The sequence below is a fragment of the Eubalaena glacialis genome, chromosome 9 (assembly GCF_028564815.1).
Source record: "Eubalaena glacialis isolate mEubGla1 chromosome 9, mEubGla1.1.hap2.+ XY, whole genome shotgun sequence".
In the NCBI taxonomy this organism is placed as follows: Eukaryota; Metazoa; Chordata; class Mammalia; order Artiodactyla; family Balaenidae; genus Eubalaena; species Eubalaena glacialis.
In genome coordinates, this window is record NC_083724.1 from 112,826,690 (window position 1) to 112,852,466 (window position 25,777).

A 25,777-nucleotide genomic window follows, 5' to 3' on the forward strand; every position below is an offset into this window, starting at 1 on the left:
TGGGTTAGGTTATCAGATTTGGTGTAAGAGTATGGTAATGAGACCAAGGTTCTGAGTTTGATTTTTACCCTTTCCATATCCCCAGTGTGGATTATGTTCTATGGTATGCTCTGCATTCTCAGTATTGGCAAACCCACTCAGTAATAATTGATACTACTGTCAGAGGACCCACATACAACTGTAACCATGAATGATCAATCCAGATAATCAAGCTACTGGAAAAAAACAACCCAAAACATACACTTACAAGATGATGATTCAATAAAGTTTTCTTTTTATAAGGAGAAATAATAATAATGACTAACGGGTCATTCTTATTATCAAGTAATCTTAAACATTTCATTTGCTAATTCACTTTTACTTAAAACAGTTGATTATAAATAATATCTTTCTTTTAAACTATTTTTCCATTGGTTTTTTGAACTAGACATTTAATGTTTTTGGTGGAAAGGTTTTTGATTATGTGATGATGGATTAAAAGGTAAAATTCTGAACATGGTTGTAATTCTCATTTTTGCTAAGGTCGTGTTAACTGAAGAAGTTCACAGGTAGTCTCTTTATCCAATAGCTTAAATTATATTCACTCACACTGATACTAAGTGAAATAAATCGTTGGTGCGTGCTAGGCTCGTAATATAAGAAAGACAATTCAAGGAGGGTACGCAGTTGTTGATGGGGTGAGGCCTGCTGGGTATTGCTGAATGTGGGCTCGGTGGGTAATAGAGCCCTGTAACTGTGGTCTTGGGTGGGGGAGGTTGGGGTCAGATGTGCTGTTGCATTTATGAGAGCTCTTCTCTTAAAGAGTTTTTCAGCAGTGAAATGACCTAAAGGCAGGCATGAGAAAGGGAAAGGAAGAGGACAATACATCATGTTAAGTAACGGATAGAGAACTGATCCTTAAAACAGTGGGCAGAGAAAGAAGGTGTGCCTCAGCCAGCTGTTCCTGATGAGCTTTTCTTATTTAATCTTTACTTTTTGTTATGTATGCTCAGTGGTCCTCTGTGCTATGTCATATATAATGGTAAAGTAATCAGCAGAATGATCCGTATTTTAATAACACTTTTCCTCATGAATTGGACCTAATTATTAGGCTTTATTTAGCTTTTCCTTTTTTTTCTTTTAAGCATTTGTATTTATTCCTTGAAAGCCTTTAAATATAAAAAACAATATAATTGTATATAAGATTCAGGGTCTGTTGGAATTGATTATATGTTTGATTAATTTGAAATATTTCTCAACTGGTCCAAATATTTTTGTTTCCATTTTAGAACAAAATCCAGTCTCATAGCAGAGGAGAATATAATGTTTACAGCACCTTTCAGAGCCATGAACCAGAGTTTGACTACTTGAAAAGTTTAGAAATAGAAGAAAAGATCAACAAAATTAGGTGGTTACCCCAGAAAAATGCTGCTCAGTTTTTATTGTCTACCAATGGTAAGTGTAAATTTTTTCTTTTCATATGCCCACTATGTACACATATCCTGTAGGATGCTTTCCCCTTTGCAAAGAGGAGTAGTTGTTAAGAGATCTCCGCAAATAGACATTTGGAAATATTTTTTCCCCATATAGAATATAAACTCTTCTATTTTGTCTTCCCTTTTTTATTGTCTTTTAGTTTTTAAATTCTATGAAAGAGAGCCTCAGGTGTCCACTTCTTTTAGTCCACACGGTTTGTAGTGAAAAGAATGAGCTTTACCACTGGGTTTGGGTCAGATCCTGTTTCTGCCACTTCTTGGCTTAGTCACCTTGGGCAGCTTACTAACACTGAATCAAGTTTCCCTCATCTGCAAACTGGAGATGGTAATATCTGTGTTATAGTACGGTTGTGAGGAGTAAATGTGATGACTCCTAGTGTACATAGTGAGTGCTCAGTAAATATTGATTTCCTTTCCTCTTCCTTTTTAAGTGTGCCTAACTCTCCAAAGAGTATTTCAAACTGTAAATACAAAACACTCTGTCAAAGGACGGCCCCCATTCCAGGATACTCTCTAGGAGAGCGCTCTTCTTACTTGATCCTCATCCAAGAAGGACACAAACCGGAGTTGACTCATTGCTTTCTTCCCAGCGAGCCTTATGGCTGTAAGAAGATGCTTCTTATACTGTTTTGTTTGTTCAGGAAACGTTATTAAGTGAGGGTTAGAATTGTATAATGACTCTACCAGAATTTAAAGTCCTTTATGACAGGTTAAGAAGTGGGTCATTTCTTTTGTTCTTCTAAATTTTTTTCACATGAGTTGTTGTGACCTGGTTTATCCCTGTGGATTTGAGTCTAAAGAGAAGCATTAGAGTGATTGAGGGGTACGTCCAGGTGTTCTGGGTAGCCATAGTCTGTAAAAATTTAGATTAAAAGTTTTTTGAGGCTGGCAGAAGGATTGGGGAAAACCTCTCATTTTCTCATCCCCTCGGTGTTAATAAAATCAGATTTTAGCACCTAGACCTCACCATTCTTTAGCACTTGCAGAATGTAAACTCAAGTGACTTCGGGGGTGACCCAGTAGACAGTATTAAGTGCTGCCCTCATCCACCTTAGGCCTTATCACCCATTGTATCCAATTATTGGAAATGCATTCCCCAGAATGATGCCACTAGCTGACAACATAAATGTTTGCTTCCTCTTGGATGCCGATTTTTCTGATTGTCAGAGCTCTCCCTAACAAGTCCATTGAAATCTGTACCATCTACCCCCTCTCTTTTCACATAAACTGCATTCCTCTCTCTTCTTACTGAAAGAAAAATAAATAGAAATAATGATTTAAAGCTTGTAACTTAGAGCATCCTAGATGAAGGGTATATGTTTACTCATGTCACATGTTGGCTTCTAATCTTGGTTCAGTTTTAATTTACATAGGTAACTAAGTTATTTCAAATAGCACTTCAGATACTGCTCTTTGACACAAATAATATGTAATTATACCATTTACGTAGTTTCTACTTTGGAAGTAAATGTCCCAGGAAGTGTGTTTGCTCTTAGTAATTTTGGCGGTTCACTTTTTTAAATAATTAATTAATTTATTTATTTTTGGCTGCATTGGGTCTTCGTTGCTGTACATGGGCTTTCTCTAGTTGCGGCGAGCAGGGGCTGCTCTTCATTGCAGTGTGCGGGCTTCTCATTGCAGTGGCTTCTCTTGTTGCAGAGCACGGGCTCTAGACACGCGGGCTCAGTAGTTGTGGCTCACGGACTCAGTAGTTGTGGCGCACGGGCTTAGTTGCTCCGTGGCATGTGGGATCTTCCTGGACCAGGGCTCGAACCCGTGTCCCCTGCACTGGCAGGCGGATTCTTAACCTCTGCGCCACCAGGGAAGTCCCAGTTCACTTCTTATAGGCTAAGTCATTTTACTTTTTATAGAGGGGAATTTTTAAAGTACAAGCTGAAGCAGAATAATGAAGCCCCATATACCCAACACCCAGCTTCAACAGTTCTCAGCTCATCACTAGTTGTGTTTCTCAGGTACTTCTCCTCCCCCTCCTTCTCAGTATTATTTGGAAGCAAATCCCATTTCAGTTCACTTATGGATTAAATCTTAAATCTCTTTCAGTTCTTATTTATATCCACACGTGTCTTCCATGCAGGTTTCCGTGTGCTCCTCTGTGATTTGAGATAAGGCGTCATTTAACCAGACGAGCCTTTCTAGACACTAAACTCTACAAAAGCTCAGTGGAAGGAGAAACCACTGGAAACTGCAGTGGTTGGGTCAGGGGTTATGTGAATCTATGTAATATTTTTCTGTGGACAGAATCAACAGTGTTTCCCAAATAGGATTACTGTGTAAATTTGAAAAATCATTGATTAATAATACAAATTATTTTAAAGGACACTACACAATGCATTGTAGGTTTTTGTCTTTTTGGTGTTAATGAATACTAAGTAAAATACAAATTTTGGGGTGGGGGCTGTATTTTTTGGGCTAAAAATAGAGTCCATTGTGGAAGGCTAGAACAAGTATGGACATTTTACAGACTGCTCTACCTGGGTATGGTGAGATAGGAAAAAGGATGGGAGGAGTAGGACTTAAAAATCTGTATCTGAAAAGCTTTATTCTTTCAAAAGAGAGAAAGCAAATATGGAAAAATGCCAACTTCTGTTAAATCTGAGCAGTAGCTTTCTGTTATTTCGTATGGTTTTCTCTCTGAGATAGAGCATAATAGTACCTTTTCCCCCCACACGTAATGGGTCTTTATACTCACAAAAAAATTAGAAACTACTGGGGAGAGCGGTGGAAAATAGGACCAATCGTTCCAGCTTTGAATAACCAAAATTAATCTTACTTTCATCTTTGTATTGGCTTTCCACGATCATCACAAACTGTTCAGTGTTTCCCAGATTGTTTATACTTAAATAACTTCATAGTCACCTTCTTATAACTTTATTCACTTAATGTTTCTTCAAGTGGTTTTATTCTCTTTCTCTTTAACCTTCTTTTGCCTTTCTCTGAATTCTCCTGTTTCTCTACTTTGCAAAAACATCCGACTCTAATCTGCTGACCCTGGGTCTTTGAATATATGAATAATACAAAGTTCACTTGTAAACAGGTTGTGTTTTAACAGCTTATTACTAAGAAGCTTTTTGGATTTTATATAAAAGCTACATACCCACAAAGGAGAGTTGGTAGCATGGTTTTCCCCGTTCTGATCCTCTGTGGTGAGCGGAGCACCGGGATTTTGGACTTGCGGAACATTCTGTAGTTATCAGTGCTCACAGTGTAGGGAAACACTGTAGAGCAGTGCTTCTTAACTTTTTGGAAGCAACAGTTCTCTTTGAGGAATCTAATAATCCCCTTCACAGAAAACGAGTATATTCACATAATCTTGCATGCAGTTTTATGGAATTTGATTATTCTCATGTACCTCCAACTATGGACCAAAAACTCCAGATAAAAAGGTCACTACTGTAGAGCATAAGAATTTTGATTTTTTTAAAATTCCTGACCTGCCTTGTTCCCAGGCACTGCACTAAAATTGTGTAGTGTAGTACTTCTGGATCCTTTGTTTATGCCATTAAAAGTTTTTAAAAGTCTCTTAAGTTACAAATTTTATCACTTTAAAATTTTTGTTTTGAAGTTTAATTTGTTTTAAAAATCTGTTTACCCAAGTTTTTTTCTTTCTTTTTTCTTTTTCTTTTTTTAGAATTTTCTTCCTATAACACTACTAGGAACCACAAACACTAATTATGTCTTATTTGAAAAGTTTGATAAGTATATCGTGATTTCTTTATTTGGATCTTTAGTAAGGATGAAAAATTTGAACAGGCCATAAGATAATCATGGGGGTGTGTATGTGTGGGGGTGGGGGTTCATCCTTATCATATTTAGATGATAATTTCTCCCAAAATGTAGAATTCAGGCCTTGGCTCATTTATATTACAGATTTGGGGACAGGTTAAATATTCTAAAATATATCACTCTTTACCTAAATTATATAAATATATATAAACTAAATAGCACATAGAAAACACATATAACTTAACTGCAATATAACTGAAAAACAAGATTACAGAGGGTTCAGGTGAAATACTAGGTTACAAGTTAGTAAAGTTAGCAGTTTTTCTCTGTGTACACTTCATCTCTGCAAAGGGCACCCACAGGGGCAGCTTAGCATGCTCTTCTGCACCAGACAGAGAGGGGTGGCCAGGCTGGAGGAGTCCCTGCTACCTCTCTATGACAGAGTTCTACGGTGCCTTTATGCACTGCTTTTTCAAATTGTGTTATACCCATTTGCTTAGAAGGGCCATTAAGAATGTGATACTTTTATAAGTGTAGTTTCAGGATTGTAACACAAAGTATAATATTAAATAAACGTGCTTGAGTCCATAGTGATACAAATGGTTGATTGAATAAATAAAAAGTGGGGAGAAGGAATGCTTGTTACAAAGGAGAATTACAAACAACATGTGGACGGACATTCCTCCGTGCAGGGACTGTAACTGCGTTGTCCTTTTAAGTGTAGACTGGACTTCGTGACTCACGTCCAAAGAACAGAGTATGGCGAGGGGGAAGGAGAGAAACCTGGCAGTTACTGCCTTAACCAAGTGATCAAGTCTAACATCACCAGCGGAAGAGTCACGTTGGTACTATGTATACCCTCGCTTCGTCTCTGGGCTCTTCCTAAAAACCCATGATCCCAGTCTGATCATGAGGAAAGAGCAGACATACCCAGTTCAGGGACATTCTACACAATACCTCGCCACTGCTTCTCAGAACTGTCAGGATGAAGAAAACTAAGGAAAGTCTGAGAAATTGGTAAAGTCAGAGAGACTAAGGAAGCTTGACAACTAATACGGTGTTATTTGGATCCTGGAACAGGAAAAAGGCAGTAGTGGAAAACCTGGTGAAATCAGAGTCAAGTCTGGAGTTTAGTTAATGGTAATGTAGAATGTTAATTTCTTAGTTTTAACAAATGTACTGAGGTTGCATAAGATGCTGACATTAGAAAAAACTGGGTGAAGGGTATATGGAAACACTCTTTGCAACTTCTCTGTAACTCTAAACTTACTTCAAAATTAAAGCTTATTTTTAAAAACACTATATATTCTCTTTTTTCTTTTAACATTCATTCATTCATTTACGGCTGCGTTGGGTCTTTGTTGCTGCGCGTGGGCTTTTTCTCTAGTTGCGGTGCGAGGTCTTCTAATTGTAGCGGCTTCTCTTGTTGTGGAGCACGGGCTCTAGGTGCGCGGGCTTCAGTATTTGTGGCACACAGGCATAGTTGCTCCATAGCATGTGGGATCTTCCCAGACCAGGGATCGAAGGACTTGGGGACGTATGCTTTTAATTGGTAAATTATTTTCAGGCCCTGTTACTTACTTGAATTGAATCCCTAATGCAACAGAGGAAAAGAAAGATTTTAAAAACAGATCCTTCCAGACCCATGAAGAAATTTATGGAGTGTTTGATAGCATCTGCTAGGAAGTGTGGGACCAAGGGAGATAGATATTCTTTATGATATTTTTATTCTAAACAGTAGGCTATTTTAACGACTCTGTTGTTTGTGTAAAAATTAAATATTAAGCATTATATATGTATATGTTTGTACATATGTGTAGACATATATGTGTTTATATGTACATAAATATACAATTTTTTCCCTCTAGCTTTAATTATTTTTGAAGGATAAGGACCTGGCTGTGACTTGATTTTAATATCAAATGGAATTTTACGAGTGCCATTAACATAAATGTGCGATTTCTGTACTGTTTTTCTATGTATGGATGTTTTTATTCATCTGGTGGTAGGAAATTTGTTTTCTATTAAGTCAGATCAGGGATTTTATTCTTGGGATACGAAATGGTGTGTTTAAATATATCTTAAAGTGTTCTTCTTCTATCAGTTTTAATCTTTTTTTTGAGGACTTTCTTTATTTTCTCCCCAGATAAAACAATAAAATTATGGAAAATCAGTGAAAGGGACAAAAGACCAGAAGGGTATAACTTGAAAGAGGAAGATGGAAGGTATAGAGATCCTACTACAGTCACTACACTACGTGTAAGTACATTTAAAAAAAAAAAAAAGGTTCTAATTCTGATGAATAGTGTTTTGTATTCCTGTTATATATTATAGATACTCAGCAGAACATGAATAGGAATAATTACAGTCTGCTTCTTCCCAAGATTCGGTAACCAGATAGAACATTAATAACTCAAATTTTAAACAGACCCTGATCTACAGAGAGGTTTCACTGTGGTCAGGGGCTGAACCAGGACTCAGCACAAGCCTGTGTTTTATCCTGTGCCACCATACTCTCTTTTGCTCTCATGGTTTGTCAGCTGTTAGAAGGTTAAGTTTCAAGGTTAACTTTCTTTGGAGATCAAAAAAGTAGAAATGGACTAAATCTTCTAGTTGCAATTAAAAAAAAACCAAGAATTAGATGCTTTGGGCTAATTTCCTTTTTAGCCATTTTAAATTATAAACATTTATTAGCTTTGCAAGTCGTTCAAGCAAAAGATTGAAACTGGGAAAAACTGCAAATTCTCATAGTACTGCTATCTGTAAAAGACGGTAAATTTTCCAGATTTTTCATTTTTCTTCCCATTTTAACACTTTAAATAAGCAGTCAACATCAGTTGCTTTATAAAACTAAATCTGTGTAATATTATACTGTTTATGTTCCCTCAAAAACTGGAGTAATGAAGTGTTCTGGACCTTCAGTGCTCTTGTAAACAATAAACATTTTGTAATCACGGTTTTTCATGTGTCTTATTGACAGGTGCCGGTCTTTAGGCCCATGGATCTAATGGTTGAGGCCAGTCCACGACGAATATTTGCCAATGCTCATACATATCACATCAACTCAATTTCTATTAATAGTGATTATGAAACGTATTTATCTGCAGATGATTTGCGGATTAATCTTTGGCACCTGGAAATTACAGACAGGAGTTTTAGTATCCATTTGGTTTCTTTTTTTCGGTGTTTGGTAAAGAATGCATGTTGTGCCCATACTGGATTTATTTTCATCTCTCCTTAGTGTGTTTTAATTCTTTTTATAGTAGCTTCTTACTTTATACCATTTTTTCTTTGTGTTTAAGTGATTAAACACTGGCTGAAGTTATTTGATAAAAAGCATAATGTATCAATTTAAAAATTGGATTCTTAGAATTTTAAGGAATTCATCTGTTTGTACCTATGAAAATAGAAAATTTTTTAAATAGCTGTTTCTTGTAACAGAAACAAATATGTGGAGTATTATCCTTAAAAAATGTTTTTAGTTATAAAAATAAGATTGGAAAAAGAAATTCATACAAGTCATGATGCATGACAGTATAAATACTTTCCCAATCCTCATTTTCATTGTTTGTTATCCTCCTGAAATTTTTCTGTGCATATACAAGTGTGTGATATATGAGATACATACACACACATATACTATATACATATAAATATAGAAATGTATATATGTTTGTTTTTAAGTATTTAAGTTCTTGATAAATGTTAGTTATTATAACTAGTATTAATATATGTCTTTCCAAATAGGTATCATTTGAAAAATTAACACTCTACTATTATTCATACTCTACCAATACAGGCATCCCTGTAGTGGTGGTTGCTGAAGGGTGGAGGAGCTGTGGCAACTTCTTTGAAATAAGACAACAGCGAAGTTTGCCACGTCAGTTTTGACTCTTCCTTTCGTGAATGATTTCTCTGTAGTCTGCAGTGCTGTTTGACAGCATTTCACCCACAGTAGAACTTCCCTTCAGAACTGGAGTCAGTACCCTCAAACCTTGCTGCTGCTTTATCAACTAAGTTTATGTAATGTTCTAAGCCCTTGGTTGTCCTTTCAGCAGTTGACTAAATTCACCATCTTGTGGGCACAGTTCATGGCACCCCAAAACAATTACAATAGTGACATCAAAGATCACTGATCACAGATCACCATAACAAATGTAATAATAATGTAAAAGTTTGAAATATTGTGATAATAACCAAAATGTGACAGAGACACAAAGTGAACAAATGCTGTTGGAAGAATGGCGCTGATAGACTTGCTAGATGCAGGGTTGCTACAAAACTTCAATTTATAAAAAAATGCAGTATCTGTGAAGCTCAATAAAAGCGAAGCACAATGAAACGAGGTATGCTTATAGAGTATAAAAGAGCCTGTTTTCCTATACCTTGAGCAGTCTAGTTAGTGAAAACTTCTCTTGTTGTTTTGATTCGCTTCTTTCATCCTGAGTAGATTTGAGCATGTTTTCATATTTATCAACCATTTATATTTCTTTTTGTTCTTTTCCATATTTTTCGTTGGATTTGCATATATTCTTATTGGAATTTCTTTGTTTTTAAAGCACCTTTTTGACATCAAGTAAATCAGCTCCATTGTTTGTGTGCAAACAGTTTCCCTTTTTTGCCGCCTTTCAGATTTTTCCTTTTGTTTTGTTTGGAGTGTACACTAATATTTAGGAATATCTTCTTAATATTTAGGAAGATGGTGTGTCAGTCTTTTTTTTATGGCTTCTGGGGTTTGTATCATACTCAGAAAAAAAAGACCTCTACATTCTAAGGTGATTTAAAATTCGCCCGTGTTTTCGTCTCAGACTTTTGTTTCAAGCATTAAGAGTTTTGATCCCTCTGGGATTTATACTCATGTAAGTAGTAATATGCAGTTTAGAATTAATAGTTGTGCTTAAGTCTATGAATGAATTTTAGATTTGAAAAATATAAAATTATGCTTGACCTTTTTTCTAAGTGGAAATTCCTTAATAAAATGCTGTCCAGATATTGTGGATATCAAGCCTGCCAATATGGAGGAGCTGACAGAGGTGATTACAGCAGCAGAATTCCATCCAAACAGTTGTAACACATTTGTATACAGCAGCAGTAAAGGAACTATTCGGTTATGTGACATGAGGGCATCCGCCCTCTGTGATAGGCATTCTAAACGTAAGTTAATTGCATCTTGTTTTCAAATGATAACATTTTCTGTTTGTCTTCAGACATGGTAACTACATTTACATAGGTTTACAAGTCTTAAACCTCCTGTTCCCTTTGGTAAGCTGCCTGACTCGACATGAGGGATTATAGGTTATTCTACTGGAAGAGCATAGAAGGCTCTCTTGGGGGCGTGTCTATTGAGTCCCAGTGGATGTATTTTTAATGGAATGCTATTCTTTGGGAACTTGGGTTGGGTTCTCCAGTCCTGTATTCAAGTAGAGTAGTTCCTTTCTTCCCTGCCTCCCTTCTCTCTTTTGCTCCCTCCCTTCCTTTCTTCCTTTCTGTTTTGAGCTTCCTAGGAAGATTTCTTCTGAGATGAGGTTTCTTTGGCTTAAACAAGTTTGAAAAGTACCAGGTTAAAAAAATTAGATTGCATTATTCTTATCTTCAAGTTGTTGAAGATTTTAAAAACTCATGAAGATAGGTACATGCTGCTTATCAAAATAATTTTACCAGGCCACTAAAAAAATAAAATGCGGGTATGAGTTGGAATGGTGAGGATGGTGTGTTTCGCATGGTGACAGTACAGGCAAAGTCAGTGAGGTATATGCAGGACCTCAGATTGGTGCACTGAAGTCAGACATCTCGAGTGAGTCTGGTTCTGCTGAATTAGCTGAATGACTCTGGAAGGTGCTGTGCTGCATACGTCCTTTTGCATCTTCAACTTCAGTACTAAGTCACTCTGATTCTCTTAAACTCTCAGGGGGGGTATGTGCTTGCAGCTAGAGAGATGGTTTTCGGTTCATCGTCACCCTGCCATTTTCAGCTCACTCTGAGGAAGCTGATGAATGGTGTTTTGAGTAAATGCTTTGTCCACGCCAGAATATTTACAAATTGCCCTCAGCCCTCCTATTTTGCTTGTTTTTAGTGTTTGAAGAACCTGAAGATCCGAGTAACAGGTCCTTTTTTTCTGAAATCATCTCTTCAATTTCTGACGTAAAATTCAGCCATAGTGGTCGATATATGATGACTAGAGACTATTTGTCAGTCAAAATTTGGGACTTAAATATGGAAAACAGGCCTGTGGAAACATACCAGGTATTTGCAATTTTTTCTTTCAGTGAGTATATAACCTGTTTACTTACTTTTAAGTGTTTATAGAGAAGGATTTTGTACTATGTGTTAATCCCAGTACAGTGCAGTGTGTGTTCACCATTAGGTTTTTTTCCTTCAGCGATCCATGAGTACACTGCCTTTCCTTATGTTAAATTTATATATACTTTTATAGGTTGTGTTGTCTATTCAGTTTTAAAGTGTAAAGCTACCAATTTGGTTCAGTAATAACTTTTTTTCCCTGTTATCTACATTTAAAGTGAGGATGGAATTACGGTCTCTATCAAGGTCTGGGGGAAGAGGACTGGGGAGAATGGTCAGTCCTAGTCGAGGTGTCCCGGATGGAGTCTGGATCGTGCCAGTTGAACTGGAGCTTGGCTTTGGTGTGCCCAGTCAGGTGAACTGGCATTCTCCTTCCGGCTAGTAACTGCTGCCTTAGGCTAAAGGAGGAGGGCTTGTGAGAGCCCAGCAGACAGCTTTAGGAGCTGCCCTTCTGTTGTAGGGTGTCAGTTCTGGATTCTCTTCTTGTCAGCCAACCCGCTACCGTGGATCCCTTTCTTCTGGAGAAGAGAATGAAGATGTGCACAGCTGGGAACAGGGTCGGGGGGCCAGTAGAAACCTGTGTTATGCCCTAAGCTGCAGTGTAGAAAACATTTAACACTGCTTTAGGAACACAGAATTTATAAATGGTACCTTCTTTACATTGTACGTTCTCAGTAAAATTAGAAGGATGTTTCTCAAACTTTTTAATCCTCTTTGACAAACATGAACCACTTAAGAGTCTCCTTAATGGTATTTGAAATTTCAAAATAAATGCTACATTGAAACAACAACAAAGGGATACAATATTGCTTTGTTTTTAAATTACATTTGTGTAACTGCCAAGATTCTGATCTATCTCCTAGTGATCCTCACCACCATCACTATCACACCACCACCCCATTCCCATTGAGAATAATTGATCTGAACCTTAACTTCATTCTCTTACATTGTTTGGTGAGAAACCCTGTATGTGCACTCTAAAACTTGGCTGAATTATCATGATTTACCTAATTTTACCTGATTTGCAGTTTTTCTACCTATGCTGAACTAGATTAGTGATTGGGAGTAGAGTCACATCATTCTCAAATGTAGCATATGCAGATTCAGCTATTATTGAATATGTATAATTGAAATGGACACTTAAAATGACTTTAGGTTGTTTCATAGAGAATTCTAAGCATTGAGAAGGTACCTACTCTTTTTTTTTAAATTTATTTATTTATTTATTTATTTTTGGCTGCATTGGGTCTTCGTTGCTGCACGCGGGCTTTCTCTAGTTGAGGCGAGCGGGGGCTCCTCTTTGTTGCGGTGCGTGGGCTTCTCATTGCGGTGGCTTCTCTTGTTGCAGAGCATAGGCTCTAGGCACGCAGGCTTCAGTAGTTGTGGCTCGCGGGCTCTAGAGCTCAGGCTCAGTAGTTGTGGCGCACGGGCTTAGTCGCTCCATGGCATGTGGGATCTTCCCGGACCAGGACTTGAACCCATGTCCCCTGCATTGGCAGGCGGATTCTTAACCACTGTGCCACCAGGGAAGTCCCAAGGTACCTACTCTTTTCTATCATTACTTCTTTCTAAGGTTCTCTTTAAGTAAAGAAGAATAGTGAGATAGAAACTTGTTTTTTTTTCCCTTATGATCACAACAAATACTTTGGAACTGTCCTTTGTAATTTAGTAATATTAATATAGAATTGTATCATTTCTCAGAATACTTTTTATGTAACTAATTTATTTTCTAGTTGATCCCTTTGTGAAATACTAGTGAGTAAACATAGAATTATACTTCAAAAAACAGAGCTACATTTTCATTAGCTTTGGATATTGTATAAGTAATAACAAGTATATCAAATATTTCCATAATACATACCTAGAATAACCATATAATTTATCACCAAACTAGGGCAGGGTCATGCAATGCATAACATATGCACTTAATAAGATATTGTAGGCTTCAGTTATTTATGCCCCAAAAATGGTAGTTAAAAAGGAAGTAAAGCCACAGTATTGCATGTTTTTTATCAACAATTAATGGGCTGAAAATCAAGTGTTAGCAAATTCAAATATTGCTATAATATTCTTTAATTAGTCTCTTATCTGTGCCAGTTTTAAATGTTTTCTGGCCTAAATATTTCAGTCGAGCTTGTAAAGAGTACATGTGCCATGCCCAGAAGGGTATTTTTCTCTATTGTACGAGAGGAAAATGTGTGTTCATGGAAGGGGGACCAGATGTCTGTGAAAGGATAAAATACCTTTACTGTTTCTCAGAGAATTGAGTTTTTTGTTTGTTTGTTTTGAGAATTGAGTTTTAATGAGATTAAAAGGTATGTATACGTGTTTGTATATGCCTTAAAAAAATATAGACTTGTTAAACCATTTTCTAATTTCAAGAGCAGCAGATCTTAAGGTGTAAGCTAAGTATACATATATATTTGTTTTTTCCCCAGGTGCATGAATACCTCAGAAGTAAACTTTGTTCACTATATGAAAATGACTGCATATTTGACAAATTTGAATGTTGTTGGAATGGATCTGACAGGTAAATTGATTTTAATTTGAACTGAACCTCTTATTCAAATTGAATTTCATTAGAGGAGAGAAATTTACTATTTCACTCCTAGTATGGTTGCTACATTTACTAACGGCCAGCGTGTTTTTAAACTGACGTAAATTACATTTCCCAACTTCATTTTCCCTAGGGTCTCCTTGAAATAAATTTAGTAATCTTACAGCAGTATTGGCAGATAAAAATTAAACATTATGTTTCACTAGTAAATGTGAAAGTATACCAAAAAATTGTAGATATAATAAATTATGATATAAATTTTAAACTTTTCCCTTTTATGAACCAGATCAATCACATTTTTGACATGCCAGTGGTTAAAATGGTGAAATTTCAGTTTGGTTGTTACTTTGCTATTAAATTGTTTTTAGAAATATTTAGGCAGTAGATACTTCATTTGCAGCATTACACACTGGTTTTTCCAGGTACTACTTTAATACCTCATAGAAGAGAAGAGGTAATTACCATGTATTATTTTAACCATATTACCATGAGTAATTAAGCTTTTTATAATCCACAACTTCGCCACAGTATGATTGCTTTTTACTATGTCATCAAAATGTATACCATTATTTCGAAGGATAAATAAGTCTTAATCATTCCATTTTTAAATGTCAGTATTTATTTATCATTTATTATGTTCCAATAGAACAGACAATAGTAAAAGAAAACATAATTCTGGAATTATTAAACTTGCTTTCAAGGTACTCATTAGAGTATTTTATTCAACAATAGTTTTATCACTGAAGCTTGATGTGAGTCAGGTTTCATGGTGCTGTTGAAGATAGTAGAACTTGGATAATTTATCTTTTGTCTGATTCCTAAAATTGTTTTTATCTGATTATAATATGAGGCCCTATAGGCTGGCCACAGCACACCTGGAGTAGGAGCAAGCAGGCTTCGTCTTTGAACGCCACTGCTCACCCTGAGGCATCAAGGAGACAGGAAAGGGAAGGCGACACTGATGGAGTAGGATATGGCGCAGTGCTACGGCCAGCTCGTCCTCGTAGTGTTTAAACGTCGCGTTCCATTGTCAGGAAAAATTATTTCCCTTAACATAAAAAAATTTTTTTGAAAGACTCTCTCCTATATAATGACAGTACTGGCATCTAAAGCAGAAAAATTCGCATTGATGCAGTACTGCCATCTAATCCACAGATCCCCATAATTAACACAAGTTCTCTCAATGATGTCCTTTCTAGCAGAGAAAAAAAATCTGGTATCCAATCCAAAAGTATATGTTTCATTTGTCACATCTCATTAGTCTCCTTTAATCTGGAAAAGTTCTTCATTCTTCCCTTGTCTTTCATGACCTTGGCTTTTTTGAAAACCACAGGCAATTTATTTTGTAGAATTTTCCTTAATTTGAGTGTTGTCTGATATTCTCTCGTGATTAGATTCCAGTTATACATTTTTGGCAAGAATACCACAGAAATGCTGCCTAACAACACCTTTTAAAATAGCATAGATTAGGTGCCCTAATCCATTAAAAACCTCACAAATTCAGCTAACATGGGGATGCCAGTCTAAACTACACAAATTATTTTAAAAGAAATACAGTTTTATTACTTTCAGGTATATGCACCGACCTGAGTTTGGTTAAAATGTTGTGAAGTGTCCTTTGGGAGAATTGACATTAATGAATAGGTCATAATCATTTGTATTTAATATGTGACCCTGTATAATATATAACATTTGTAAATATTCAGAGATGTTTTCAAGCATTACTTTAAACAGTTCCCGGTGTCCTATAATCTTATTTACAATAATAATTTAAACCATGTGGGAAGGATGTAAGTACTTTATTAATGGTTTCAAACATGTGAAGTTTTGCTCATTGGGCTGCTTAGCAGATGTTGAGCCGTGATGGATGGCGAGTAGGACTGACAGAGAAATTGTCTTAGGCAGGGCAAGAATGTGGTGCCCCTGCAAACTGATACTATTAAAAATATTTGTCAAAAAATACTTGCTTAAAATATATTTAGTGTTATAGGTTAAACGATTTTCTGTTAATAAAAGTTGTATATGCTACTTTCTTTCTATACTCTGAAGCAGATTTCTTGTAAGCATACATAAGACGTTATTGTCTGAACCAGACAGTGTCCTGGGAGCATAAATAGCTTATAACGTAAATCATAAAATAAAGCATTGGTTTCTTACAGAAAGCTGCATACCATAGTTTTGTTTTGTTTTTTGTTGTTGGTTGGTTGGTAGAAGCTGGCTGGTCTGGTTGGTTGCAGAGACTGAAGTTGCAAAAATATTCAACTAAGATAATTCAGTACTACTTATAAGCTTTACTTGAGGATGCTTTCAACTTTGGTGACAGTTTCGGTAGTCATGAAAAGGAGTCATTAATAGAAAATCAAGTTTACTAATACTATATTCCTAGTTTATTCCAGTGATTGTTCCCTGGGTTGGTGTCAGCCGCCCCCTCCCTAAATCCAAATCTGCTTGAAGTAGCTCTTTCTTTGGAGTACTAGGCAAGGTTTCACCAGTGAAAACTAATGTTCATTATTTGACTGAGTGCTCTGTCTACTTTTACAGTGTTGTCATGACTGGATCTTACAATAATTTCTTCAGAATGTTTGACCGGAACACAAAGCGAGACATAACCCTAGAAGCATCACGGGAAAACAATAAACCTCGCACAGTTCTGAAGCCACGCAAAGTGTGTGCAAGTGGCAAGCGAAAGAAAGATGAAATAAGCGTTGACAGCCTAGACTTCAACAAGAAAATACTTCATACAGCCTGGCACCCCAAGGAAAATATCATTGCTGTAGCTACTACAAACAATCTGTATATATTTCAAGACAAAGTGAATTAGGGTTGGCATTCCTAGCAGAAGAGCCCACTTCCTGCTTAGTTGAGATAGTTGAATCTAGCATTCATACTTAAAAAAGAGAGAGGTCCATTGTGGCGCCCCTTTTCCAGTGTTTGACAATGTGCCATTCGACAACACATTTTTAATAGCTACATGGAGAAAGCTCTGTGGATTCCTCACTGTGGTGTTCTCCATGTCTGCTAGCCATTTAGGTAAGGGTAGGGCACTTTTAATTTAAATGACTTCTTGCACCATCTTGCCTAATGGACTAGATTGGACTGTATCAACATTGATTTACTCCACTTTTTATGCCTTCCATTGTGATGACGTCAAACACAGTGAAAGCCTTCAGTCATGCTTATGGGATTTAATTGTGTATCCTCATTACTGTATCATTTGTGGGGTACACCCCTCCCCCCTTTTTTAAATTAAATACAGCTCATTCTTACTGTGGCTTGTAGCATTCCTCCTCTTCTGGCCTCCTGGACTCTTCCCCTTCATCTCTCTTACCCTTGCCCCTCCACCCAGTCTTGGTGGTGGTATAAAAAAGGAAAGAACGAAAGCACACAAAACGAGTCAGTTTGGGGTCAGTGGTAAAGGGGGTATGTGTTGCGAACAAATGTTTTAATAACAGTTGGCTGTAATCACTCCTTGCCGTGTCTGGCACTGAAAATAAGGAAAAAAAAACTACTACTGAATAAAAGTGACAAAGAACGGAGAATCTGGTTTTCTTTTTCTTTTTAATCTACCTCTTTAAGCCAATATTTTGTGTCATAGCTTTGGGTGCAGTGAACTGAAATGAGGTTCCATTGTTTTATGGGTATTTTTGTTAATTATTTTTAATAAGTGTTCTTTTACATGGAGGAGGAGAGGTATTGGTTTTGTATGAACATGTTTTGACTATATATTGATATTACTAAGGATATCATGATCTATACATGCTACTAGAGATTTTTTTTTACTGTAGTTATAAGGGTATTGGATACATTGTATCTATACTTAATTCATTATCTGTTAATGAAACTGTTGTAAATGGGAACCAAATTTGTAGAACTTCATTTTTAAAGACTTTACAGTGCTTAATTTCAGTTTTGCATTACTAAATACTAAGTCAAAGTCTTAAACTTTTTAAAGTTAAAACTTTTTTTATCAGTCATAAACCGTAACATAAAACTATCCTCAAGTGATTTACATAGATAAAATTGACACTGCACTAAATTTTTTTTTTTGTATTTTACTGCTATCAAATCTGAATGAAATGTACTTTGTCATAGATGTTTTTCTTTTCTTTTTGGTTTTCCAAAGCTATTAATGTTAAAGACAAACTTTAAAGGTACAGTGTTCCAAAAGTGCTTAATGGATTCCAACAGCTGCCTCAAATAAAAATTTAGTAATATGTATATGACTACATTTTCCCTAAATGGTGATACCTTATCCAAAGATGAAGAGTACCCCTATTTTTAATAGGTAGAATGAACCTTTGTGTCAATCTTGCAGAAGCTTTAATGGAGAAAGAATGACCTTTATTTTTAAAAGACAGATAAATGAGTAGGCATTTATATCAGAGAATGGTAGTATGTTTTGGCTGAGCAGTAATATACAGCCTTGAAGTTTAGAGGACTCTGAGTGCTGCTTATTTGTCCACTACCTTATCGTTCTCTTCTCACCAATGAAAAATGATGAAAGAATTCCACCGTTATTCCCTCTACACTTATACAGATATTATGTCTTGTAAGTTAACATTTTTAGCACACAGGAGAAATTATATGTAATAAAATTACTGTATCTTTTGGACTTAACAAATTTGAATTTGTATTTAAACACTTTGATTATATGTCTGATGATAATTCTTCACATAATGGCACTTTTACTAATTTATTTGGGGATCTTGGGTACATTCATAATTTGTGTTTTTCTTCATGCTTGACTTGGAAGTGGGCTACTCCCCTGCCATGAGCAGACACTGATACTCTTTCTTTCTGATCAGGCAGTTTTCCAGAAGATCTTTTTGGGAGATTGTTTCCCTGAAGTTTGGGTGTAGGTATTGAAATAACACCATCAAACAGCTCTTGGAAATTGTTCTTTCATTTAGCAGTAGCTATGATGATTCTCATCCATGACACTAAGGGTCAGTTTTATATATTTAAGAGAGAAACATTGCTTAAATTAAAATGCCTCTATAAAGGAATGCTATTATAAATTATTGTAACAATATTCTCAAGTATCAATTTTTAATTTCTTTGGTGTAGCAAACTGTAAGCCCAGCCACTCACGGTCATGGTTAATCTTTTATAGAATAAACTTAGTCTTGTCAAGTTGCTTGTATTCTCCTATTCTCTTGACACCTACAAATATATACATATTCTATCGCTCTGTCTTAACCTTTTTGAAAAATTATGGTAGGAAAAAGAACTTTCATTCTGTTAATCTCTTGATCTTTATTTAGTGGCTGGGCAATAGTTATATAAATCTGTATCTGTATAAACTCTTGTTTATATAACTTAACTATTGGATATTAAGCTTGCTTCTGTGAAGCCCTGAGACTTTTTGGAACAGAAAAGTACATTCACACAGTCTTTTTCCTTTCAAATTAAGTGAGGATTAAAAAAAAAAAACAAAAACCTTCAATGTGAGAATTATTCTGTTCACAGACATTCCTAAGGAAAACTAAAAATAATAAAACAGGTTCTTTTAGTTTGTAACAGTATTTATACAAGTAACGTGTTTATTCTTGGAAAATTAATTTGTGAAAGCTAAACAGTTACTGATAAAAGTATTTTAGTGAAATTTAAACCATTACCTTGTTGGGGAACACTGCTTCAGCATCTTCTCTCTGCCACATAAAAATTCAAGGGGAGATAGTAATGTGCACTTCTGGAAGAACAAAGCCAAGCCCAACCACTACCCCCCAAAAAAGAAAGAAAAGACAGGTATATGCTAGGTAATCAAGAATCAAGTCAATTTTACTGTAGTATTTGAGAGCACTACTATTTTAGATATTTATCTGTTGAGACGGTTGATAATTAAAGCTTTGTGTGTGTGTGAGAGAGACCATGGTTAAAAGAGGTTTTCTACACACCCCTCCTCTCCAGAAAGCCTTGGAAACTCGTTCCGCTTCATCTTGTAACTACGCATATAAGGTCAAGACATTATGTCTCATTCTTTGGTATTAATCAAAAGCTTAGAGAATTTGCAAAGTCTTGAGGTTCTCAGATGCTGGTTTTAAGTGTAATGGTAAATTGAGTTTTGTCTCCTTGACATGTTATTGCATAATGATATTGAACTTTGTGACCTACTGTGTAAGAAAGGAACGCCCACCTTGCAGGCTTAAAGTTAATACGTATGAAACGGCCCACCTTAGCAAAAAGGAAGGCACTACAAAATTTAGTTTCCTGCAAAAGGAGGAATTTGGCAAACATAATTAAACTGGCCTAAAGGGAGAAAGCTAGTATTTATTTACCTTTTTAAAATGTTCTACACTTACATGAACAGCAGCCAGTTATTTGAGGACTCTCCCACTAGGGGACACCAGTTAAGCCTTGACCAACACAATTTTTGTATTTTTGAGAATGAATGCATAAATGAGATTCTGTTTCTATATTGAAAGAGCTTCATTATTAAAAACCAAATTGGGAACCAGATAAAAAGGGAAAGTCCGAAGTGTATTTATGCCCAAATAAAACCGCTATTCATGATCCTGGAGTGAGTGATGGAGGGGGAACCCAAATATCAACTATGCTGTCATGGTCATACCTTATGGGAGAAGTAGCAAAAATGAAACTGGAAGAGAATTATGAACTGCCCTTTCAGTCAGATTACTCAGTCTGCCCCCTTCCCCTTGCAAAATCAGATCCTTATGTACCATGTTAGCTTTCTCCTTTACAAGGAGACCAGGAATTTCATGTTGCACGTTTATGCTGATTAAACTCTGGAATGTCTAAATTCCTTTAAAAAAAAAGGTAACTTCTGCCTTCTGAATACATGTTCTTCAGATAGACCAAAAAAAGAAAAAATACCCCAGCAGTTAATCATGCAGAGAAAACTCCCATTCACATTTGTATGAATTTCTTCTGTTCTCTCTCTTCTGGGCATACTTTAAGCCAGATTTCCCCTCTGCATAGCCTCATAATCTGTGGCTGATCCTTTATTTATTTAACTAGTGCCTGTTATCAAGATTGATTTTTATTTTCATTTTTGCAAGTGGAAGTATTGGAATAGTGACCATACATACCAGCCTTGGTGTGTAAGATTTTTAGGATACATTCCTAGAACTGTAATTACTGTATTTAAAGGATATGGGTGTATTTAAGATTTGGTACATATTGTCAAATTTCCGTTCCAAAAATGGAAGTTCCATCACAAATACACCCCTATCTTCACACTCTGAATAATGAACAAAAACCTCGTGTTTTATCTTGGTCAATCAGAAAAAGTCAAAAATGGTAACCCAATTTGTGTTTACATATTTCTAGTCAGATATTATTTTCTATAATCTGGATACCAGACTTTATCACATGTGCTTTATAAATATTTTCTCCAGTATGAGGCTTGTCTTTTCACAGAGCTTTTTGAAGAGCAGAAATTCTTAATTTTCACAGAAGTCCACTTTTTCAACTTTTTCTTTAATAGGTTATGCTTTTGGTGTCATATCTAAGAAATCTGCCTAACTTAATGTGACAAAAATTTTTCATATTTTTAGAAGTTTAATAGTTTTCAGTTTTTATATTTACGTCTGATTTGAGTTGGTTTTTGTATTTGTTTACATATAAAAATTATATATGTACCATATATAGATTGAGGTTCATTTTTCTTTGCACCTTTGTTGAAAATCAGTTGACACAGCATTAGTCTATTTCTGAACTATTCCATTAGTTTATACATCTGAGCTTTCACCCATACTACATTGCGTGATCACTGTAGCTTTGCGTAAGTAATGCAACTATGTTCTTTTTGAAAACTGTTTTGCTAATTTTAGTTCCTTTGCCTTGCTATGTACATTTTAGAATCAGCCTGTTGATAAGAACAAAACCACCTGCTTGGATTTTGATAATGATTGCACTGAATCCATAGACCAGTTCAGGGAGAGTGGACGTCTTAATATTTGTCCTCCAATCCATGAATGCAGCATTGTTGCTCCATTTATATAGGTCTTTGATTTCTTTTATCAGTGTTTTTAGATTTTAGCATACAGACCTTGCACATATATTGTTAGTACTTTATGGGTTTTTTTGTGTGTGCTTTTGTAAATGGTACTTTAAAAATTTTCAATTTCCAAAATGTTCATTGCTAATATCTAGAAATACGATTGATTTTTGTATTTTGACCTTGTATCCTGACACCTTGCCAGATTCACTTATGTAGATTTTTAAAAAGTTTTCTACGTAGTCATGTCTGCAGATTATTATTATTTATAATAAATGTTTTATTTTTTTCCAGTCTTTCCAGTTTTCCTTTCCAACGCCTTTTATTTCTTTTTCTTGTCTTGCTGCACTGGTTAGACTTTCCAGTATAATGGTGAAAGGAGTGGTGATATCAGACACATCCTTGCCTTGTCACCAATATTACGGGGCAAGCATGCAGTCTTTTACCATTAAGTGTATCAGTTGTAGATTTTTGTAGATGGTCTTTATCAGGTTGAGGAAATTCCCTTTTACTCCTAGTTTTCTGAGAGTTCTTAATCATGAATGTATGTTGGATTTTGTCAGATGTTTTTTCTGCATCTATTAAAATGATCATTCTTCATAATGTTGACATGGTGAATTACACTGATTTTTAATTGTGGAACCAGTATTTTTGCTTCAGGGTTCATGAGAGATATTGATCTATAGTTTCCTTACTTTTTAATGTCATTGGTCAGTGTGATACTGACCTCATAAAATGTTTCTCTCCTCACCTATATTATTGAAGATTGTAGGTAGAATTCATATAATTTCTTCCTTAAATGTTGGGTAGAATTCACCAGTGATGCCACTTGGGCCTCCTTACTGAAAGGTTGTTATCTGAATTCAATTGTTTTGAAGACATAAAATTACACAAATTATCTATCACTTCTTAAATGAGTTTTGGCAGTTTGCCCTTCAAGGAAACTGTCCATTTCACCTAAGCTGTCACATTTCTGAGCACAGTTATTCATAACATTCTCTTATCCTTTGTCTTAGTCTGCTCAGACTACTTTAACAAAATACCATAAACTGGGTTTTCATTTATGATTTCATAGTCAAACCAAAGAGTTATTTATGGTTAGAAAGTCCTTCTCCAACTTAAAATGAGAAAAAGTTATTTTATGTTCATTATTATGTTTGATGGTTTTATTATGAATCATTTTATTGTATTTTGTACAATGTACAAATTTTGTACAATTTTGTATTGTACAATGAAATCCTTCATTGTATTTTCATTTCTATTAGTGATGTGCTAATTCCGAACTCCATTAAGGTTATAAGAGGTAAAAATTGTTATAGGTGAAGTATTCACTCCAAAATACCAAATAATGTGCCCCATTAGCATTAATTAATCTTGATCTATATACATCAATAAAGAATTACTTTATTGCTTAAAGGGACCTCAAATGTCATTAAACCAAACTCCTCATTTGAAAGATGACACAATATAAAATTGTTCTGTCAAGGGTCACATTAGCTGTGAGTCACTCTACAAAGAGAACTGTAATATATGTCCCTTTTGAGAATTGAAATGTATTATTATTTTATTATTCTCTGAATCTCTCAGCAGAGTCCGCGGAATGAAGCACCATAATTTGAAGTTTTCCAAGTGACATTTTGCTTCCTCACAGTATCTTTGAAAATGTTAATTTATTAGCCCCAATCTAGATCAAACTCTTGCTGCACACAGTTTACTTAGTAACGCCTGAAAGGATCCACTGATCAGGTTATGCAGTTGTTACCTCAAGTGGCAAAGAACAAGGTGGTTAGGATGTGGGGTAATGCCACACCTGGAACCCTGCCAGTCTAAGAAAATATTATAAAGTTCTTTCCTCCTCTTAGCCTCCCTTCACTCTCAACTGGCAGCAAATGATGACTGATCTTGCAGGAAAGTTGATTTGGTCACTGGATGAGAAGGCCTCTCAACAGCTCATTCTTCAATTTATTCTACCATGTTTACTTACTTCTCTTCCTTCTGAAACCACTAAGTTTACACCTCTTCTGCTTTAGAATTAGGGCCAAAACAAGCCAAAATTATTTGTAATTGGGTATGATATGGAACTCGTACTCAATATAATTAATAATTATAAAATAGTTTGCAGAGTACATCATGGTTTATGTAGCGCTCTTAGAAACATCCCATTTGATCCCTACTACATCCCTGAGATAGTGAGAGAGGATTACTGTCCCTATTCGACCCTTGATCAGGCTCAGAGAGGATGTGACTCGCCCAGCATCTCACCACTGGTAAGCCTGGACACGGGACCCAGTTTTTCTTACTCCGGGTCCCATGGTTTTTTGTGCTACATTACACACAATGCCTCTCTGAGGTTAAAGACATCTGTATTTTTACTTAATTTCCACTTTATAGTGGTAATGATGATGATGATAATTGCACTGTACTAAGGATTTTACATAATTTTCTCAGAGTAACCTGCCTAGAGCTACACAGCTAGTAAATACTACCCAGTTGGTCATCTCCAGAGCCCACAGTCTTACCACTACTTTAGACTGCCAGTAAAGAAAAAAAAAAGTCCATCCACAGTTCTACCTCTCAGAGGTCATTTGTTTTGCTTTCATATATACAAAACATGGAGTGCTATTCATACTGTTCTGTAAACTATTTTCACATTATGGCCCACATTTTCCCATCACTGATAAATATTTTCATTTTTAATGACTGCATTACAAGGATATACCTTTGTGTATTAAACTGACTTTATTGGCCACATCTAGATTTTTTTTCTAAATTTTTTGTTGCTAATAATGCTGTAATGACTATCCATGTACAGACTCTTTGATTATTTTGTTAGGCCAATTTCCTGAAAGTGAAAGTTCTAGATCAATAGACCACATTTAAAATTTGGATACACAGTATCCACCAGAAAGGGTGTAGACAAAGCTTTGTTAGTGCGACAAGCTTAAAGTCCTAATTTATTTTTGTTTGTTTCTTTTGGCCCTGCACCGCGTGGCTTGTGGGATCTTAGTTCCCCCACCAGGGATCAAACCCAGGCCCTTAGCAGTGAAAGCTCAGATTCTTAACCACTGGACCTCCAGGGAATTCCCTTAAGATCCTAATTTAGATATCAATATTACAGGTGCCAAAGCAGTTCCCAAAATTGTGGATCAGTACGTCCATTTCCTGACTGATTTATATCATTTGGTCCTTATTTTTCCAAAAGCAATAACACTGCAGAGTTCTCGAACTCGATGAAACTTCAGGGATCAAGGCAAAATATTTTCTGCAGATACAACTGTGGCTCTTTCTCTTGACAGGAAAGTAAAACTATAATTTGAGAGAAATCATTCCCTGGATTAATGCACAGGCAGCCAGCATTTTTTTTTTTTTTTTGAGTATTTGAAAGGAAACCAATCCTTTCCTACAAGTCAAATGCTAAATAATTACACCTCATAGACTAAACTTCGTATAGCCCCATAACTAATAAGTAGGAACTCTGTGATTAGTAAAAAGTTCTGAAGGAAGGGTGCCTGGCAGTGCAGCTGGTGTGTCCAGGTGGGATCTCTGTAAATCTGGGTAAAGAAGAATCTGGCCCAACCAGAGCCATTTTTCTAGACAGGGCCTTGGAGGCCAAGAAACTAGATTACAATCAGAATACACTGGCCACTTCATTCACATGTGTGTGAAAATGAAAAGGGAGCATAGTAGCGGTGAGTCTGTACTTTGCAGTCAAGTGGTTCTGGGTTCGAGTACTAGCTCTAT

At 35.9% G+C, this 25,777-nt stretch overlaps 1 protein-coding gene across 2 annotated transcripts in view; it reads left to right on the forward strand.

Annotated features, from left to right (window-relative positions):
- PPP2R2A (protein phosphatase 2 regulatory subunit Balpha) overlaps window positions 1–17,608 on the forward strand; it is an 83,121-nt gene extending 65,513 nt beyond the window's left edge. The window contains exons 4-10 of one of the 2 annotated variants that reach the window (XM_061200717.1): window positions 1,269–1,434; window positions 7,366–7,478; window positions 8,200–8,377; window positions 10,209–10,373; window positions 11,293–11,462; window positions 13,958–14,049; window positions 16,618–17,608. In XM_061200717.1, the coding sequence (XP_061056700.1) occupies window positions 1,269–1,434; window positions 7,366–7,478; window positions 8,200–8,377; window positions 10,209–10,373; window positions 11,293–11,462; window positions 13,958–14,049; window positions 16,618–16,897 (1,164 nt within the window). In that variant the 3' untranslated portion in view covers window positions 16,898–17,608. Of the gene's footprint in view, window positions 1–1,268; window positions 1,435–6,341; window positions 6,360–7,365; window positions 7,479–8,199; window positions 8,378–10,208; window positions 10,374–11,292; window positions 11,463–13,957; window positions 14,050–16,617 lie in introns of those variants that run through there. The other variant, XM_061200718.1, reaches the window with a different exon arrangement.
- Window positions 17,609–25,777: the final 8,169 nt, after the last annotated feature.